At 25.2% G+C, this 23,057-nt stretch overlaps 1 protein-coding gene across 1 annotated transcript in view; it reads right to left on the bottom strand.

Moving 5' to 3' along the window:
• LOC111036844 (obscurin-like) overlaps window positions 1-15,786 on the bottom strand; it is a 60,748-nt gene extending 44,962 nt beyond the window's left edge. The window contains exons 1-4 of the mRNA XM_022319091.1: window positions 15,696-15,786; window positions 15,523-15,592; window positions 10,709-10,756; window positions 555-598 (exon numbers count right to left, since the gene is read on the bottom strand). Coding sequence (XP_022174783.1) covers window positions 555-598; window positions 10,709-10,727 — 63 coding nt within the window. The 5' untranslated portion in view covers window positions 10,728-10,756; window positions 15,523-15,592; window positions 15,696-15,786. The remainder of the gene's footprint in view (window positions 1-554; window positions 599-10,708; window positions 10,757-15,522; window positions 15,593-15,695) is intronic.
• Window positions 15,787-23,057: the final 7,271 nt, after the last annotated feature.

The raw sequence follows: 23,057 nt of genomic DNA, 5'->3' as shown, positions 1-23,057 counted from the left end.
AATTTAAAACCAATCTATTTTTAAAATTAACAAATCATTCTTTATAATCAATTAATTATAAATTTGAATTAAAATTTTAGACTACACTCGTACAATTATTTACAATGGTTAGTTGTTGAATAATATTTAAAAACGTAAATAAACATATACACTACACTAAAATACATGTATACTTAAATATATTTAAGTATATTTGAATCTAAACCTTCGGAGGAATAGGTTATTGGCAATTCAACAGAAGTATTTTTATGTAATATTACATATTTAGTAGATTATTATTTATAGGTATACATTGTATGTACACCTAGTCTATATTGTGTGTAAGCAATTATAATATATTTATAAGTTTTACAAACTAATTTAACTTTATTAATGTTTGCAAAAAATTAAAACATTATGGTATAATAAATAACTATAGCAATGTAAATTGTGTTAGGCAAAAGCATTTCGACTTTTCATTACCTAGCAAACTATAAACTGTTTGTTAAATATTAATCTATTTACCAATTTTAAACAGTGTTTCTATTTCTAATAGTGTTTAAAATTGTACTTACTGCTCCTTTTTTCGCCAGAATAGAATTGAGTTCCGACACATAAGCTATAAAAAAAAAGAAACAATTATTATTTCACTATTAAAGAAGAAAAATTACTATTATGCATTTTTATACCATTATTATTATTTAGTCTTAAGTTCTTATATCTAAGAAAAGTAATAAAAATGTATAAGTCTAGCAAAGTATGCAACAGATTCTTTCCGTTTTTCAAAAGAATATTTCCAAATTTCCAACACTGATACATTTATAGTAGGTGCCTAATACTAAATTAATTAACATCTACATTTTAATAAATTCTGATCTCATTTTTATTATTGTTTTATTATTATAAAATACAATAAAATTTTAATCATATAGCTGTTATTAATTCTTTTTTTGTTGTTTTTTATATTTTAGTTCTACTTTTAAATCGCAATTCCATTGTTTTAAATAAATTAACAAATAACATAATTCATTTTTATTTCCATAACTATCAAGTACACTTAATTTATAATAGACATTTTCTCTTATATGTTCAGTAGTTTCAAGTCTTATATTATTGTCATATTTTTCTTATAAACGCGGATTAATAATTTAACTTAATTTAGCTGAATAAATTAAATTTTATGTGTTTTTTGATAGTTACTTCTAATTGAATAATTAAGAACCTTTTTAAAAATATATTTTAATAAATTAATATTTATTTACCTACGTAAATTACATTTTATTATTTTTCAATAAGTGATGACACAAACATAAGTACATAATAGTGAAACTTCACGCATTTATCTACATTTGTTATTAATATCACTAAATGTATTTTATAGAAGTACCAATGTTTTTGCAAGAGGCGTAACTAAACATTAAATAACCGTGACAAAAAAAAAAAATGTAGAAAGCCCTTCATCGCTCGATTACTTGCGTAAAAAGTCATTCTACTATTATCATTTATAGTACAATATGAACTATATAGATGGCCTGATAGTGAATCTTTACTTGTGTCAACTGTTGTAACACGACTGTTAACAAAAATATTTTCTATTTTTACGTAGTATCAGTGTAGGTATCTTGTTCATAGTATAAGTTATTTTCTTAATATGTAGTGAAAAGCCTATGGAAATAATATGATACGCCAACCTATTGCCTATTTATATTTTAAAATATATTATGACGTAATTCATAATTTTTGGGTGCTTATACAATCAATTAGTGAATATAAAATAATATTATAATAAGAGAGAAAAAAGGATTTTGTGTTTAGATTCTGGAACAGTGTGTCTCAACATTTGTATTACGACGAAACACTATTAAAGTATTTCGTACTTATAAAATACTTAATATACAAATCTATTAATATTTTATTTTAATTAGAAATTTGTTAATTTCAATAGTTATTGTATACAAAACGCTTAAACGATATAGTATTTTTATGCATATTTTTTTTTAAATGTTAAGAAAAACTCGAGACTATTATGTTTTTTATAACGTATTTATACATGGTGAAATTTTAGACAGGTAAATTTGTAACTCCTCTTTGGTACTTTATTATCTTTCCATTTTTTGTTTGTTATTTTAGTTTAACACTGAAAAGGCTAATTTGGATAAACTTAGTATTCCTCTGTTAAATAAATATCCAACATTTCTTAGCTCAAACTTGTTAAATTGTATTTAAAGAGACTACAAGAGTTTTTTTCCTTTTCTAACAATTGTCGATAGCTGTAGAATTTCCAAACTAGAAACTAAAAATAAATGAACTTCTTACCCCATAAAAAAAACTTATATCAAGCAATTAATAATTGAGTTTTTGGTTAAGTAATATTAGTGAATAATTGTCTAATTAGTATAATTTCACATGTTCAAATGATGATTTTTCTGTTCTTTTCCAGATAACCTAATAATTTTTCTTTAAATGCAGTAAATTTATCTGTTGAAATGAATAGGTACATTTTGATTTTCATACTATACATACTTAAACATGAAATATGTATTAGCTAAAAAAGCTGGTTTTGAACACTATAACCAATCTAAAAATTTAACTGGAAAAGTCACTTTGCTGTAAAGAATTCCTTGGTTAGGTTAGGTTTCGAGTACAAATTGGCTCCCAAATTTTGGGAAATATAAAGTCAAAATTTGAATATTTCCTTTCAAAAAATGTGTATTTGAATAAGCTCCCACAGCGGTAAAATATTATTATTTAAGAAGGGGTTCTTATATCATACAATCATAAGTACGTGTTTACTTTTACTGTTACTAATCAGTCAGGGATTGCTTTTCAGATGGATTAGCTGCAATTTAACCTATGAATGAAACATCTACTGATTATTTAGTGGACAATTACATAGAAAATGACTTAACATTTGCACCAGAAATGTAAGCAGAAAAACGCAATAATTATATATATTATTATATATTGTACAACGAACTCGTTCAAATCTTTTCATTCCAAATTGTATTCAAAATTTCACTCGCCATATCCAAATATATTACATTTTTAAATATATTTTATAATATCCAAGCTGTACTACAATCATTGTAAGAACTAAAAAATAATTTAATAAAATCACTCCGGAAATAAATTAGAGATAAAATACAATTTTTAGAGAATGAAATTCGAAAATATGACACCGCAGGTGTAATTTCAAGGTCTTAAAAAATATTAACCAATACATATAAGCCACGAGGAATAAATTATAATACTATTTTTATTAAATTTATTATTTATCATTATTATTAAGAGTATGTAGGTAACTATGAAATAAAAAATAAATAATTGCGCTCTCAGCTTAATATTTATGTGTTTCAAATTTTAAATTATTGTTCAGCTTTTATTTTTTCTTCACTCTTGTGAGACTTTTGTATTATATTTATTAAATATTTTGTGTGAAAAAAAAATATTAAGAATACATAACTTCGATGTAACTATATAATAATTATGTAAAATATACAAACGTGATACCGTAAAACATGTGTTAAAATTAAGATTCATATCTACTAAAATTATTTGAATAGCTCGATTGTGATTGACGTAAACTGATCCAGGGAATAAAGTCGAACTTTAAACTATTAATACCATTTTGATAGTCAATATATTTTTAAAAAATGTAGGAAATAAATTCAATAGGGTAGTAAATTCTAGAACGCCAATTCAAATATACCTCTTTAAGAGTAAATATTGACCACTGTTATTTTAGTATTTAGGACACAATTAAATTGGTTCGGTTTCAAATGTACCTATTTCTCCATTGAGTAGGTCACTGTGATGGATGACTTAGATTTTAATTCAATGATAAATCTTTGTCATGCTAAATCGGAAATACGATTCTGAGCGTAGACAGTTTGTCAGCTAACACTTTTAAGGATGTTTTATAATAAATCTATATTGCTTTAAGTTATGCATTTTTCTATTAGTATTTAGTACCCAATACGCTAGGGCCGGACACTAACCTATATGTTTGACGTTTGCCCATTAAAATATATGTACTTTGACAGCGACTACCTATGCTCTATGTGTTATGGGTATAATAAGTTATTGGCTACGAGCAAAATAAAACAAACTACACAAACGAGAAACGACCTTCGGATTATTATGAGCTGGTCGCTATATTTTGGCGATTATGTAGGTCGTTGTATGTTCTAATGCTGGTATTTTGTCAATTTTCTTTATTACGAGGATGTGGAATACTTATTGATGATAAATATGATTTTGTAATCATGTTGTTCAATGATGTTCAAAACTTTAAGTCCCAACAATTAATATTTTTTGAATCAAAACAAAATAAATAAAATCGTTTAGTTGAATGTCAAATTTCGTAGAAATGTAGGTATAGTTAAAATGTCTATAAAAAAATTGAGCATAATATGTATTTTAAAAAAATTTTAGGTTTCAACAGCATAGAGGATCTTGATTTAAATGTTTAATGTTTTTGACTGACCATAAATATTTTTATCAACATTAAAAACAACTCGTTTATAGTTTATTTTATTCCACTCAAAAATACTTAAATTCAAAAATGATTGGTCGATTTCAAAAGAAAAAATGTTACCATTTGTTTTTAATATTAAATTATTTTATTATTTATTTGAAAGTTTAAGCGAATATTTTATAGACTTACAGATGTATTTGATTAATGAATCATTAATTAGTTATATTATTTTAAAATGTATTAAGTAAATATGTAAGTCAGATGATACAACTTAGAAGAAAATATGGTTTTCTTGTAAGATACGTTTTATAATAAATTAATTTTTTAACATTTCACATTAATTTAAAACGTTCAGTTTTGGAATACGGAATGGTAACTTCTTTGTTAAGTTATTGAGATGACAAATTACGAATTACAGTAATGATTTTGCCGCCAAGAAATTGTCACGATGATAATACTGACTAAGTACAATACCATTTTGCCAAGTTTTAATTGTATACTTAGATATTTTTAACAGAATATTTATGTAATATACAAATATATAGTTGTTTTACTAAGATATTAGATTAGCAATAAACAAAGGTTATTCATCCTTGGGTAATAATATACCTTATTTCAATTTCTAATAATGTAGATACAGAACACCGTATACAATATAGGGAGTAACGTATCAAGAAAAAAATGTAATCATTCATTAATTAAGACAAAAATATTTTTACATGTCTATTGGCATTTATACAGGATTAAATAGTTGAACGTTGCAATACTTGATGATATTAATTAATAGATAAATTAAGAACATACCTAACCAACCAAACTTATAATGTTGCTTTTTGATATAGTCATATAGACTACTTATTACCTACATATTTTTATTTTGAGTAAGTACTGCTCGGGTCCCAAGCTTTAAAATATTTATTTATCACATTTATTTTTAAAATATTACCTCCTTTATTATTTAATAAATGTTATAAAAAGTTAGTGTTCCCTAAAATAAAAAGTGCAATAACGCACAAAAATAATTAAAACAAGAATTTGAAATGTCACGCACTACATATTGAACAAATATAACTGTGTCTTTTACAACGTTACCTTTGATGTGTTTAATATAAAAACTATGAAAAACTAAAAAAGTGCAACTTTTAAAAATATCTGATAAATAAAACAACTGGATTAGATTTTTAAGAAAGGATATTTGTATGATAGTAAAAATAACATTGATTGAAAAAATAAAATATTTTTGTTTCTTGTAAATATACTATCATATATCGTATACAATTATAGCCCCCTGCCTACCTATCATAAGGAAATTATTAGTTTCACTCAAGCTAGACTCAGTTTTGCTTCCAAAATGTCTGGATTTAGTGTCAAACTTATGAGAAAATGCATATACAAAAATCATTTACATTCTTAAAAATGTATCATACTCAAACTCTGTCTGAATCAATAAATCGTAGGCGAAATATATAATAATAGTAAGTACATATTTTAAGGGTCAACGAAAGAAATGTTATCGTCACAGATCATTAAAAAAAATATATTTTTGAGGGCTTATAATTCCCCCTCCCTAACCAGCAACAATGTTGAACACTTGCCAAAACTTTTTTATTCACGGGCCATAATTAAAAGCTCTTAGTGACCCAAAATTATAATACAGGTGATAATACTAGCAATGATGACACATACAGCAATTTACAACACTTGACACAATATGATGACGAGTACATGCCATAATATATACATTATAAGTTATAACATCATATTTAATCATTTATTAAACAGCATTCGAAGGATAAATATTTGAATGCCAATACCTATATTTGCGCAGAATCGATATAGATTCTGAGCGGAGCGATGAATGTATTGTTTTTACAATGATGTGTGTGTGTTTTTTGTATCTGTCATCCTTTTTTAGGGCAGTAAATGTGCTTTGATTTTCTTTAACAGCATCTTTTTTGATAGGGAAGTTGGTACTTTGGGGGGGTCAAAAGTAATAAAAAATTCCTAATAGTTTTCAAAAACAAACAAAAAATTAAGGAGAAACGGCAATTTTTACGAAAGCCCGGTTTTCGAGGAAATCGATTTTGGTTTTTGATTAAAAAAATGCAGTAGATTTATGAAATTTTCAACAAATGTTGATATCCACATTTTCTATTTGCCATAAAATTTTCAAATTATTTTGACTCGTGGTTGAACTATTTAAAGGCATATGAAATTTTCGGTTATTATTAGTTTTTTTTAAACTAATATCTATAAAAAAAAATTGAAAATGTAATAAAAGGTTCCTCGTAAGTTTTTGTTAGTGGAAAATTAAAAAAAAATTCCGAGTAAATCCGCAATAATTTTTTATGAGCGTTTGAAATTTGAATTTAGAATTTTGACAAAATTCTTGAAAATCACAAATTATTTTGGGTTAGAAATTCATAAAAATTTTCTTTTTATACATAAGATCTTAAAACTTGATATAATATTTCTTATAAATTAGTCTACATTTTTCTACCGGGAAGTCAAATAAAATTTGGCTATTGGACATTAGATGAACATTCGATATACTTTCGATTTCTCATGCAACGATTTTCTTATTTTGTTGTAATTTAAAAACGAATAACTGTAGATACTTGAATTTTAATCTATATGTTTATTTTATTAATTCATACACTTGATGAAATTTCAAAATATTTTGACTCTTTTGAGCTGCTTAAGGACATTTTCAATTTTCAATTTTTTTTTCTATAGTTGCCAATAAAATTTTATTTTTTGGGTCAAAAAGCTTGAACATTTGATACAAGGCCCTAGATTTATTGTTACAATATCAGTTTGAAAATATTAAAAATAAGCATGACTTTGTTTAATAAGCATTTAAAGTTCAAATTTTGAAAAAAATTATTAAATTGAAAATGTACAAATTATTTTATAGTTAAATATTTATAAAATTTTCAACTTTCATAGTTCAGTATCAAAAATTTAAAATAAAGTTGAACACTAGCAAGTTATTCTGTATCCAAAAATTCTAAAAATATATGAGCACAGTTTGTTTTTTAGTTTTTATATGTTCAAATGTGGACGAAATTACTTATCAAATAACCTACTATTGTACTAATGCTTTTTTTTATTTTATTTTTATTTTATAAGTGCACATACACAATCTATACATTTTGTACAATAAGCGTATAGGATAAGAGTTATAACATGGATTGCTTGAATAAGAAGCCACCCATTAGTGGCACTAACTTGACGTGATGTTTAGGGTAATTAAGGAAGGATATTTAATTTACGACACCATTTAATTTTGAGTCTGAATTGTGGATTTCTAGGGAGTGAGAAGGTATGTAACTCTTTAAGTATTGAGTTAGGGTGATTTTCAAGTCTGTCAAAAAAACGTTTGTACAAAAGTTTCGCTTCAGTTACAACAGGGAGAATACCTAGATCTCGGTGGAGAGTTAAATTAGAGGCAAAGAAGGGAGCGTTAGTGATTTTTCTAAGAGTAATATTCTGAAAGACTTGAATTTTTTTAAATTTGATTTTTTTTAGCTTTAGGCTTTCCTAAAGAACTTTGTATACAAGTAGTTTGGTATTTAAGCTATAAAATTAATTGTTTGATAGGTAATAGTGTTTTTAGCAATCTTGATCGAGCGTTAAGGATCAATCTTTTAGTTTTTATATACTTGGAACAAGTTAATTTTCGGTCAAGGATTAATCTTAAATATTTATCAACATTGGGTGGTGGGATAGGTATGTTATTAATTGAAACATTTGGACATTGACCGTGCCTAAGGGTAAACATTTATGAACCGATTTGCTGTGATTTACTTTTACACGCCATTTTTCATACCATTCAGATTGTAGATTTAAATGAGACTGTAAATTAGTCGAGGCTTTAATTGGGTCGTTATGAATTGAAAAAATTTCTTTATCATCTGCATAGTCGGCAAGAGAGGTGTTTGGAGTTGTGGACTGATCATAGGCATGTATGTTAAAGAGTAAAGGGGAGAAGATTGCTCCTTGAGGTGGTGTGGCGATAATTAGGGCTATATATGAAGTTGATGAGCCGCAACGTATTTGAAAGTGGCGATTCGTAAGGTAAGATTTAATTAAAAGAAAGAGCGTCGGGGTTAAAAAACTGCGAAATTTGGACAGAAGGCCCTTGTGCCATACTCGGTCGAAGGCCTGGGATATGTCTAAGAAGATGGCTGTGCAGTAGCATTTTTTTTCGAGAGATGTGCTTATATCATAAACCACTCTGTGGACTTGGTGTAGCGTGCTATGTTTAGCTCTAAAGCCAAATTGTGCAGGAGGAAGTATATTGTTTTCAAGTAAATGTGGAGACAACCGTTTAAGAATTAGACGTTCACAGATCTCCGAAAGGTATGGTAATAGGTCTATACGAGTTCGGGGTATCTGGAGGTTTTTCTGGCTTGGCAAACATAATTATTTGTGAAAATGTCCAGCTTAGTAGAAAATATGAGAGTCTTATGATTGCGTTTGTACTAATGCTTAATAAAAAAATTAATTACTTTAATCACAATGATATCATCAAATGAACTAAACTACTAAGTTATATTATAGGCTGACAGACTGTCTTCGCTCAAAATAGTTTTTCGTATACAATGATTTTATATCATTGAATTCAAATTTAACACCATACTTTACCCATTTATAACCTACTCTACATCGGAGCGACATCCATTTCCCCGTTTTTTTTTTTTTAGTTTTTAAATAATTTAAGAGTAAAATCACTCATTACAAAATTGATAAAGAATAATATTTTTAAGAGAATGACATATTAATTTGTCTAAATATTATCTCAAAACAATTTAAACGCCATTCAAATTTTCAATTTTTTTTTTCAAAGTCGAATACTAAGTCAAAATCAAATAATAATTAAATATATAAATAATATGTCATACCATTAAACATATTATTCTCTATAGTTTTTGTAATAAGTAATTGTACTCTAAGTACTCAAAAATCATAAAATATTGTCATTACAATATTAAATCACAAATGTTTCATTTTGTTTAAAGTGGTATAAACAAAATCTAAAATTAAGCAGGTAAAATATTTAATCTAAAATATAGTGTAAAATTTTAAACAAAATATAAACAAAATCCAAGATTAGTCGTCTATAAAATAAATATATATAAATATATTGTATTGAGTTGTTTACTTTTTGATTACAGAAAGCCTAAAGTACAATATTAACAATGGTAATATGTCAATGTGGTCCTGCAAAGGCAATGTAAAAAAAGAATTTTTTCTTTAATCAACTAATAATATTTTTTATTATTATTACCTATTTATAGTATTGATTTTTTTTTTTAAACAATCATTATTAATTTTATTCGTGTTTCATATTATCATAATACAATAAACTATGAATTTTTTCTAACACTGTGTAAAATCTTATTTTTGTTACTTATCATACTGCCTATTTAAAAACCAAATGTAGAAAAGCAGACAGGCTATGTAATTCCCAGTTACTTAAAGTTCCTAAGTTAGTTGAATGCTTCTAAATTTTGTTCAAATAAATGGGTAATAATAAAATTATAATTTATTATAAAAATAAAATGATGATACTTGTTATTTTTTTTTGTTATTTCATCAAAATATTCGTAATATTATAGACTATGGTACATGAATAAAATTTATAATAATTGTTTTTAAAACAAATGAACACTATTGATAGTGGTTAAAATTTATAATAATAATAAAAAATAATATTAGTTGGTTAAAAAAAAATTTGTGGTTTACATAGCCCGTAACATATATATATATGAACGAATTAGAATACCAAAATCAAATTACATATGTTATTCATTTTATTATAATAATAAGAAATGTGAGAATGAGAAAATTTTTTTAAAATGTGTAAGAACTGTTTTGAGAAAATGTTAGAAATTAAATGTTAGAACACCATAAATATTTGCATTAGACAATGAAATTACCCTTACGTTTTCTTCGATTCTCCTCATTAAAGAAAACAACAGAAGGTATTTAGGATGCTTATTTAGTATATAAATACTAAAGCGTTGAGATAATCAAGGATTAAAGTAATTTAAGTTAATTGAAATAAATAGGTAATACACCTAATACAAGTATTTAAGGATAGAGGTAAATAATTTGACTATTTAATCCTTAATTCTTATAATTATAAGCAATGAGAATATTAGGTGTTCCTACAATCAATAGTTACTATAGTATAAGTTAATAATTTGTTATTAAACTACAAAATCATAATATTTAAATACTTACGTTGTTTGCGTCTAGGCATTTTGCTCAAAAATGTATCGAAGTTTACTCCTAAAATAATACATTTCTATTAATATTTAAACTCAAACTATAATTTTAACTTAATAATCAACTTAGTCCGAGTTGTATAACTGTATAAGTGCACATTTAATAAATCTACATTCAGGAGTAAATAAGTAAAATGGTCCCTTAAATTTGATTTACGAATGGTGAATACATTTTTAGTAAACCATTAAAATTAAATTAAATGTAATCAAATTTGCATGCAACTCGGCATTGGCTTACTAACAACTAAAACAACCAATGCAGTAAAACAAAAAATAAAATAGTAAGGAACAATTATATTTAAGCATTTGGAAGGTGGAAATAATATTGTCAATAGACTTTGTTGAGACTTTTTTACACTACTTAATAAATAATATAGATTAGACATTAGATAGACAACTTGCACCAAGACGTGGCACTTGACACCAAAATGAATCGAGTATCAAAAACCCTCCACTATACTAGACATAACTATTTCAAATATAAAAATTATAAGTTGTAGCTGTACTATTGTAAGTATGTAGATACAGTGTTTTATTTACTTGAAGAGAAATAATATGAAAGTTTTAAAAATTGACATACAGTCACACATACATAAAATATACAATTGATCATACTCGTATACGTACATTTATATGATTAAGAAAATAATTAAGAGGACTACCCACATGCTTTGTCTCAGCGAGTTATGAGCATTTTAAAATAGTATATTGTATGTACATCTTTAGATGCTCATAACTAGCTTTAAAATTTTACTGTAAAAAAAACCTTTGTCATCGACTAGTCACTGACTAGATAATATTCTTACTACTAAATTTGATTATAATTTAATTCACTCTAAGATTAAACATAACGGAGTTAAATTAATTATTCAGAACGTACAATGTGATATGTTATGTGTTTGTAAGACTGAGACAAATCATGCGGGTATGGTGTCCTCTTAAGAGGACGTGATACCTGCATGTGTTGTCTCTGTCTTACAAGTGCGTAACATAGCAAATTTTACGCTCAGTACAACACGTGTAGCTTCGTTAGTTTAAAAGTTAGTGCGAATTATTGACCTCTTATAAAATCTTAAGGTAAGATTATTATCTAGGCAACCTCATAGGTTTTTTATTATATTTTAATTTTAACACGAGTTATGAGTATTTTAAAATTGTACATTTTTTATACATCTTAAAATACTTATAACTCGCGTTAAAATAAAAATATAATAAAAGATTAGATTATATTAGATTTTATAACAGGTCAATTCACTTTAATTTTTAAATTAACATAGCTACACGTGTTCTGCTGAGTGTATAATTTGCTATGTTACACACTTGTAAGACGGAGACAACACATGCGGGTATCACGTTCTCTTAAGAGGATGCTACCCATGCATTGTGGTCTCCGTCTTACACATGTACAACATAGAACAGTTTTGTTCACTAATATCAATATGTGCTGTTAATTTTGATATTATAGTGAATTGACCTATTATCAAAGTTTTAGGTAAGAACATTATCTATCCTTGAGGGTCGGTAGATTCTCGGGTATTTTAATTTTCAAGTGAGATATGAGCATTTTTGATTTGTGTTATTTCACATTCTCGTATCTTGCTTGAAAATGAAAATACCGAAAATCTGCTGACACTTAAACATAGATAATATTCTTACCTAAAAGTTTTATAATACTTAAATTCGATCTAATATCAAAACTAACGGCACACTGTTCAAACTAGTGAACGAACATTTGGTTTATCGGAAGTTGGTAAGACGGAGACAACAGACGCCTAGGTAGCATCCTCTTAACTGTAATACTTAACTTATAATATTTTTATGTATTATAAACTAGTCTAGCTTTAGGTTTACACTGGGACGACTCTGAGTTCAAAAAATGATTGGTTTCTTATATTTTATGGGTTTAACTAATCAGTTTTTATATGATTATTAATTATATTGTGAGAAAAATATGATCATGATTAGATAACTTTAACCAGTGCCAAAGCTCTGGAACTCTAACAGGTACCTACTACCTACGTTTTATAATGGATGAAATTATTTTTTAATTTATTTAATTATTTTGTTTAATGTTCATAATGTTGGCATCATTTTAGAATTACATAACTTTAATTTAGTTTCTTGCATTAAGTTTAATAAGAATAAATTAGTATCTATAGTAAGTAGTAATATTAAATGTTTAATGGTGCATGTATATTGTATAATAACATTTATATTTCTATAAAAATACTGTTTATCTATAGGAACTAGGTATTTAGTTCTAGCAGAATAGTACAATTGAAATAATAAAGAGGCATATTAATGTTATTTATTTTATCTTGATAATATAGCAAATATTTTATAGCAGTTCCTAACATAATCAAACATTGAGTGATGAGCCTATTATAAATTGATTTTAATTTTTGTTTTCTACTATTGCAATTATAACTTGCATACTGAATATTCCCATTGTTTAAATTAATTTTTATTTGTTGATATGAATACTAAAAACGGATCAAGAGATATCAGGTCCCATGTATTTAACTAATTATTTAGGTAATGGTTTTGTGTTCTATAAGTTACGAGGTATAACTGTATAAGTATTTATTGTATACCAATGAAATAATTTAAGTTTGTTTCCAAAGAGCAAAAAAAAAACTATTTATAAAAATAAATTCATTGTATTTAAAAAGTAAGTATGTATCTAAAAATAATTTTTTTTAATCTCGAAAATTTATTAATTTTTGGGTTGGGTACCAAAATGTTTATAATGTTTATGGGTCCCTAAAATAGTTTGGCACTCGAAAATATGTATTACGTGTGTTTAGAATTATTGTTATTGATTATACTGTCGGGATCCCTATTCGGGATTTCTAAACACCCCCCCCCCCCATTCCACAACCCACGAAATTAAATATTATATAAGCCACTGAGCTTAGATACCACAATATTAAGATACTATGTGTGAAACGATTTAAAATTATTTAGTTATTTATTTTGAAATATAAAATTATCTTAAAAAGTCATATAATGCTATTTCATACATCAAGTGTATAAAGTATGTCCAAATCCAGAACAGTTTTCTGATAAATCTTTTTTTTAAATGTCTAGCCACAAATATTTATAATAATATATGTATATACTTATCTAATATCTACGTATTCCATTTGCACTGATCTCTTTGCAAGTACACTCGCAAAAAAAATTTATTAGGTGAAAAATGAATTAGATACAACTTGCTTTATCCATCCCCCTCTTTATTATTGTTCTTATATCTTATTATTGCTTATACTTTTTATATCAAAACATGGATTGGTGTTAAATATTTGAATAGGTATATTTTCTCATGTATCTATGCTTATTATTTCTTCCTTTTTTTGAGTAGGTACTCAAATTTTGAACTCGACTCGACTCGACTCAAAATTAAAAAATAATACTCGTCTAACACTAAACTATATAGATACTAATGTACTATAGTTGGGAAGTCAAATTACCAATTTCCAAACAAATAATAATTATACACGGGATACCTATACGCGCTTAGTACTTCGTTTATACACAATTAACATTTACTATTTAGGTTAGATAAACACACGTAAAACCATAATCGGTGATAATGTTATAAATTTGCTAATCATTTAAAAATTCATTAATACCTATAATAAATCCCAATAAGTTCTAAAAATGAAAAATGTCCTACCATTTCATAGTTTTTGTCTGATATTGTTATAATTTGCAAACATCATTTAGAAAAGCTCAGTGATGGCGAGAAGTATGGCTATGCGTCACATAATATAATATATACTATAAGGTACATGTGGATTATGAAACTTAATCGAATTAATAGGTTGTAAATCAAATGTAAAATAGATTTTTTACTTCTTAATATAAAAAAAACTAAAATTTGAAAATTAATAATTTATATCAATAGTGTTGATTGCCAAAAGTTGACCAAATTATTGTAGAAGTATACCTACTGTTTAGTGTTTACTTAACGTTAATTCAACTTACGACCATCTTTTATTTACCTTTTCATAAATTACTTTGCAAAAATAAATAAGAGCTTCCAATTGTATGTTGGCAAGAAACAAAGATACACGGTACCCGTGTAATTTAGCAGTGCTGCCTTAACAGGATAAACAACATTATTTTTAGATTCACATTTTTTAATCGCTATATTTCTACTGGTATAATCTGAACGATTTTATAAATCTTTATTTTTCCTTATTGATTAGGTCATCGGTTTTTAAATATTATAAGATTACATTAAAATACATATAAAATCAAATTAATTTAATTTAAACATGTATAATATATCTATTAGAAGTTATACCAATAGTTATTATTATCTAAATGGGTTAACAGCTAAAGATACCTTATATTAGACAAGACATAGAGACAGATAGTTTTCATTCAATGAGTGTTATCCGGTATTTATAAAATTTAGATTAATTAATCAATACATTGTAAGCCGGTAAATATGGACTATGAATACACTGTGAGTAGGTTATTAATAATCTTCGATAATAAATTAAGACACATTAATAAATATTATATACTTTTAAATTTGAGAATAATATTAGTCTTAAATTAGTTATTATTAACTCTCTACAAACATTCTAATACCTAGTTTTATTATAATAATAATATTACTTAATATTATTTTTATGTAGTGAAATTACTATTTACTGAACGATAAAATAAATAATATTTGTGATTAGACATTTATAGTATTTAAATACTTAAGCCCCACACATAATAATATAATTAGTAATATAAGTTATTACATACCTAGTGAGGCGTCTTGAAAAATATTATGTTCAAAAACTGTTCACATTACACTCACTAATACTGACAAAAACTAAAAATATAAATAAACTCAATAACAATTGTACATTTAATTAAACAAAATATTAACGTGTATAAACAGATATGTTTATCTAAATAAATTATCAATATAATACCTAATAAATTTTGAAATGTTTATAAGTTTATTTCGCGGAATATTGCGTTTTTGAGCAGCGGTCGACGATTGAGTGGTGCTAATAGCAAATGAGGGCGAATTGAAATATTTTGGTACGAAGCCAAACGTTGGCCAATATTAACCTGACAAATTTAGATTTTATACGTGAATATGTTCGTTTAAAAACGTCTTGTTCTTCAATCAATATCATTTAAATGTGTATATATAATAGTTTGGCATTTATTATACGTTTTTTGTAATTTACACAAGTATATAAAATATTATTTTGTTGCGTAGAAAACAAAAAAAAAAATGACAACAGTAATAATATAAGCGTAATATGCGTTTACGTCATATTGTAAATTCATATAAAATATAATAACCTAACCTAACCTAAGTATATATATATATATATCTATCAAGATTTAAACTTTTATATACTTTTTATACTCATATTAAGGTGAATAAATTATTTTAGGTAGTAGACTATATAGTGGCCTTTATTTTAAAATGTAGCTATATAATCACTGTAAAAATGTAGATACTATAGAACTGAGAAAATAGAACATCCTGGAAAATATATTACNGGGCTCCACGGAACACAGTTTGAGAACCGCTGATATATATATATCTATCAACATTTAAACTTTTATATACTTTTTATACTCATATTAAGGTGAATAAATTATTTTAGGTAGTAGACTAGTGGCCTTTATTTTAAAATGTAGCTATATAATCACTGTAAAAATGTAGATACTATAGAACTGAGAAAATAGAACATCCTGGAAAATATATTACATTGTTAATACAGAATATTATATAAACAAATTACCTAATTATATACAATACATGTCATACTAATTTCTAAACAAAATCAAAAAGTACAGATTCAATTTTTTTACTAACTTATATATAAATTAAATCAAAATAATGAGATGAGATAAAATAATTTTTAATATTTATTAATAATTTGTTTTTATATAAATGAAAAATTTAAACTTTTTAGTTGAAAGTAGAAATATTGTAGTATATATGTATTTATAACATAAATATATAATTTTTAAACATAGTATTATACAATTTCTAACTATGTAGATACCTAAAAGTATTTTTTTGGAACATAGACTTGTTTCTTTTCTAAAATTCCAAATCTACGTTTTCTAATAGATAGGTGATTGAGCATACGTCATCGTAAGTAAAGTAAGCCCAATAGTTAAAATGTGTTATATACAACAAAATAAATAATATAAATAATATGTTAAAGAATCGTATTTTTTTTAGTTATAAAATGTTAGGACAATTTACAATATACAAATAGGAACTTAAAATATGTAGTATATGTAATAAAAACTAATTTAGTTAGACATGCATACACAAAATACAAAAATGGAGAAACTCAATCATTGACAGAAAACCAATCTTATTGAATTAAAAAATAAACCGATAAACTGATGTACACCCAGGGCCAGATTTAAGAGGGGGTTGAACGGGGCCCGGGCCCTTACAAGATTTAATTAATAAAAGCTAAACACAAAATAATCTAAGTCTTAAAGCATGTAAATCAACTCAAAATTCTTCAGTTGACTTACGTGTTTAGACTTTTTTGTGGATGTCTTTTATTAATTACATCTTGTAGGAGCCCGGGCCCTCACAACCTTAAATCCGGCACTGTGTACACCAATTAAATTCAGTTAACTGCTATTTATGTAGGTATAATACCTAGTGTAGGTATTTTAAATTCTTATCTAAATGCCATGTACCTATTTCTTCTAACCTTAGAAGTTTGTATAAATATAATAGGTTTATTTAATATTTTATAATTATATTTAATAATATGAATGGTAGAATCGTAATTTAAATGTGTAAAAAGTGAAGGACAAGGGTAATAAATAATGTGATAAAAAACATAAATAGGTAGGTACTTACTTACATTGTATGATAAAATTATAAAACTAACATTAGAATTTATAATTCAATTTTTTTACAGTAGGTACCTACCTAAATACTAACACAGAGATTTCAAACTCAAATTTAGCCCATATATTTATAAGTCAAAGACTCAAGAGAAAAACTCCCTTTTTTTACTTATCTTATAATACTAAATCCAAAATAATTGAAGATAATATTTATTTATTCTGTTGATTACAATTATTATAATACAACTGTATTTCATATTGAGTATTGTAAAGAAGTACATATTGATGGTTTATTTAATAATTATTTATTTTTATTGAAAAAAAAAATTCAAAATGTTTGAAAAAATAGATGTTTATTGTTGGATACACTGAAAGGATTAGGTACATGTTTGAGACCACTATAATTTAACAAATGGTAGGCGGGCATACACAAAAAGACTGTACCTATGTTAAAACAAATTATTGTATATTGTAAAGAATAACGCGTTCAATAAATTTCTTACGCACAGAATATTTCGTGCACACTCCAAAATATAAGCAAATATAAGACTTGTAAGACTAGACAGATTACACTGATATATTGAATGATTGTATTTTAAATTTCTACGACTGAAACATTTTTTTTAAAAAATATAATAATGAATAATGCAATTGCCTAAAATAATAATATAATACATAGGTGATAAGATCATTTCATAGGCATTACTCAGTCATTAACAACTATAAATCTATAATACTAACAATAATTGATAAATTAAAACTATAGCACCTATACCAGCGCTATACCAATTTTTAATATAATAGGTACCAATAATAGCTTATATAATTTTCACATTTCAAAATATTTTCCAAATAATCAGATGTCTGATATAATCTACTTTCATATTTGCACTTGCTAATTTTTGTATTACCAGTTACCAGATTTTTGTCTGTTGCTTGCCAATCATCTTAATATACTTTTTTCTTAAAATAAAAACACGGCAAAATTAATAAATTATAAATTATAAAAAAAATGCACATGCAAAATATATAGGATTAATATGAATTTCAGGTATATAATTACTGTACAATTGGTGTATAAAATAATAATAAAATTATTAAGACATACATAACATTCAAAAACATTATTGTGAAATAAATGTATTTCTTATTTCGTATTTGCTCAGAAACTAAAACTCATTAATAATTATCTAATTACGGGAAATCATTTTCAATTTTTATCCTGTAAAAGTGTAAAATGTCCTCTTAAGCTTTTACGCATATTATATTTTGATGTACTTACCTACCTACCTATATATTTGGTGTTATACCTTAAACATTTATATATCAAATTAACGGAAATATGTTATACTAAAAGAAGCTAGATCATTTATGAAACACTGGTATGTTTAAAATTTAAATAAAATGTTTTCCGAGTTATTTATACGATTATTTAGTTAAATCTATCCATCCTAATACACATTACGAATTCACGCACTTGTGATCACAATTAATAAAAAACTACTGTACGTACATTAGTAGTAACTAGTAACGTTATACTATGTTGAATATAAAATGTTGTATATATATAATATATTTAATACCTATCTATAAATAATAAATAATAATATTATTATTTTCGTAAGTTAAACTGAACTTACAATGATATAAACAGTTCACAGTACATTTTTGTCATTTATACGGTTATTAGGTAATAAAAGTAAAAGTCTTAGAAACTAAATTTGCTTGTAACAATATAAGGACTTTAATATGATCTTAATAGTACCGTTTTAATTCATACAATGATTGCTTGTAGTTTTAAATCAATGAATTAATTTTTTTATTATTAGATTATATTTACTGACTATTTACATTGTTTTTAGTTTATTGTCTAATTTAAAAAAATATATTATTAAGTTTAATTATTTTTATGTCATATGACTATATCCGTTGTATGATATTATGACAATATTTATTGATTTATTAATCTTATGTTTACGTTTATTCATTTTATTTCTATGATTATTATGGAGTTTATCCTTGATTTTTAAAGCCAAGAGTCATGTTATGGTTTGTTTTCTAAAAATAATATTACTAGGTCAGTGGGTGTAGGTTATATTGAATACTGTGCAATCTACATGTTCACCTGCCTTCATCTTCCGTATACATTATGTATTATATTTACACTCGTACAACGTATACTTATATTGTACAATTAAATTAAATTTGAATAAGGACATTGAAAACTTGTTGGCGAACAATCAATAACATTTTTCAAATCATAAAATAATGTGGGACCAATATAATCTACATGTATCGCAAGTCGCAACTAATAGATGTGCACAACCAATAAATATATAGGTAATATTCTAGTATTATATGTCTTCCTTTTGCAAAAATGTATTCGAATCTTTTAGTTTTACAATGATGAGTATTTTATTATATATTCTGAAAGTCTGAAGACACTTTTAGGAGCAGTAATAGATACATCAACTTTGAATGTGATTTCATAAGAAATGGTTAGAATTATCTATAGACGAAAATTTGATCTAGTTTGTAATTTGGATGGTCAAAGAAGATATTTTCTATGTACTTTTAAAATTATCAATTCATTTTTTCAAAATTCACCAAAATCACAACAATTTGCAAATTATTTCATTGTTTAAAACTTATAAAATGTTCGATTTTATATTCTTTTTTGCACATTTTAAGTTAAAATCTTAAAATTAAAAAATTAATAAAATGTTCAATCTTTATAGCATTATAGCTAAGTATTTGCAGTTCATTTAAAACATGATTATTTAGATTAGAGATTTCTTCATGGTTTTCTAAGTGGACATTTTTATTAAATTAGATATTGAAACAAAAATTACTTTGTTCTTTGTTGTAATTTAAAATTATTATTCTTGGGTATTGGAAACTTTTGAAGTATATATACCTATATTTTATTATAGTTTTTATGCACAATGCCATTTTCAAATGCAATTTCATCGGAAAAAATTAATTCAATCAACTATATTACTTATACGAAACTAAATTACTTAATTAAGTCTGTAGTCTGTACTCTGTAGTCTATAATTAGTAAAAGGTACATACTATAATAATAAAATATGTAAAACTAAAAGTTACAATATCATGTGTAATGCAATATTTTATCTAGTCATAGAAGTTATAACGCTCTTTACTGGTTAATTATTTGATTTGGCATAGTTTATCACTATATATACTTGCATTATTCTTACAAGTTACATTATGATCTTAGCTACATACATATTTATTTAAATTAACTTAAATTATTCGCTTTTTCAACAATATATATACATTTTTTTGTAACTAAAAAATACACTGTCTTGTTAAAAATCTAAAGGAGGGTTATTAAGTTATTTTATATCGTATACCTACAACTTGTAACTCAACAGTCGGCGACTATATATTATATAAGACTGCAGCAAATGTTTTTTTTTTTAGTAGGTAAGGTTCTCTATGTTTATTATTAGCTTTTATAGCTAAATTAAATCTCTTTAGTCTAGAACTCTAGAATTTGTTTTCTTTATTCTACTCAGTAATTTGCTTGTTGTTGAAATTATGAACTGTAATTTTTATTTTTTATTGTATTATTACACCAACATTGGCACAGTATAGTTTTTAAAAGAAAAAATTATCTGAAACTAGAAATATTTTAATACACATAAGATGTTTACCTAATATTAAAACATATAATTGCATTGATTTCCATCTCTATAGAATCTTTTATTCTTTGAAGTCATTTATTTTATAAAGATTGCACGTAAATTGTATACACATATTATATTATAGATACCCATCATGTCTAGTTATTAAATCGTAATACCGTATGGTTTTAAATATGGCGAATCATGAATGTCAATTGGTAACTATGATAAATGTTGTGACATTTTCAGTATTGTAATATTATTTATGGTATTAATTTAAGGGTTGATCGTTTATCGTTGAAAATAATGTCACAACCCTGTTTTAAGGAGATAATAATAAGCAGTTTTAATGACATTTTGATAAAAATTAAAATTTCAAATCTTAATTACCAACCCATATTAAATACGTAAAATACTAGTCTTAAGTTAAACGTAACTAATAATAATAATTATTAATTACCATTATTTGTCATTGCATTGTTACGAGATAAATGTTTATAATAATATAACATAGAGAAACGATTTTATGCAAAACTAACCGCGTTAAGTCGTCAACCACAATAATTTATACACAATTAAAAAGACAATATTGCTTTATCGTAGTAATACGAAAAAGTAGTTATTAATTTAAAATCTATTATTTTTATGTTTTTAAACGTAAGTAACATTTTTTTGTATAAATAGCATTTAAAGAAAATAAAAACACTTCGACACAGCAAACAATAATATACTAATGTATTATAAGTCTATTGTATCATGTATAGGTATAAATTTAGTTTTTCAACTATGAAGGGTGGCGTCGAATTAGGATACCAACTGAGTAACCGACTTCTAATATTGTTCTATGTTCTAACAATGGTACCTATTATATTCCCAAAACTTTGTTTAGTGGGTAGGTACCTACTACCTAGAAGATTATTAATCATTTTTAAAAATAATATTTATAATAAATACATTAACGAATAACATAATGATAGTGCTTAGAAGATTAGTAACTAAGAAATAAGAATCTAAGACCGTCAATTAGCATGGCTAAATATATATAATAATATATTATAATATAAGGTATATATTTAGCTATGGTGGATTAGTACATGATCTAGGGGCGTGGTATACGTTATCAGTTAAATATTTCATATCAATATAATAAATTAATAAATTATTTATAAAAAGTCAAATAACAATATTATAATATTTAAATGAAACTGACAATACCATACATAAAAATCTTTGAATAAATAAAAACGGTCGTCATCCGTCTGATGTTCAATGGATTGTTTCCGTTTTTATAATTTCGATACATGTTGCCAACATTCTACCAGATTACGGATACAGTTTCCACTTTTAGAGTCCAATACTTCATACCCTAAGGATACAGTTGCCGGATCAGGAGATCGAGTGTTGCTTCAATACATACTACATAGATAATATATATAATATTATATTATCTATGCTTCTATATTGTTCTGTGGTTGTAGTGGGTGATGATCATAGCTGATATATATTCTATGGTGATGACATTGAATAATAATATTATTCCATGTTGATGGTGATAATAACCAAATACTGATAAATGATTAATAAGTGATAACTGAAAAGTTTTTAAAAGTTATCATTTTTTGTTTATATTTTATATATTAAAATTATTAAAACCTCAGAGTCTAACTCCAGCCTAAGGATTAATGGTTATTCCGTATTCGTATTTTTTACATTGTAGTTAAAACATCAAACTCAACAAATGTTTTTTTTAATGTAATGTAGTACAATATTTTTCAAAATTATTTTACTGAATTTAAA

Source organism: Myzus persicae, unplaced genomic scaffold (genome assembly GCF_001856785.1).
Source record: "Myzus persicae strain clone G006 unplaced genomic scaffold, MPER_G0061.0, whole genome shotgun sequence".
Taxonomy (NCBI): domain Eukaryota; kingdom Metazoa; phylum Arthropoda; class Insecta; order Hemiptera; family Aphididae; genus Myzus; species Myzus persicae.
This window is presented reverse-complemented; position numbering and strand designations above follow the sequence as displayed.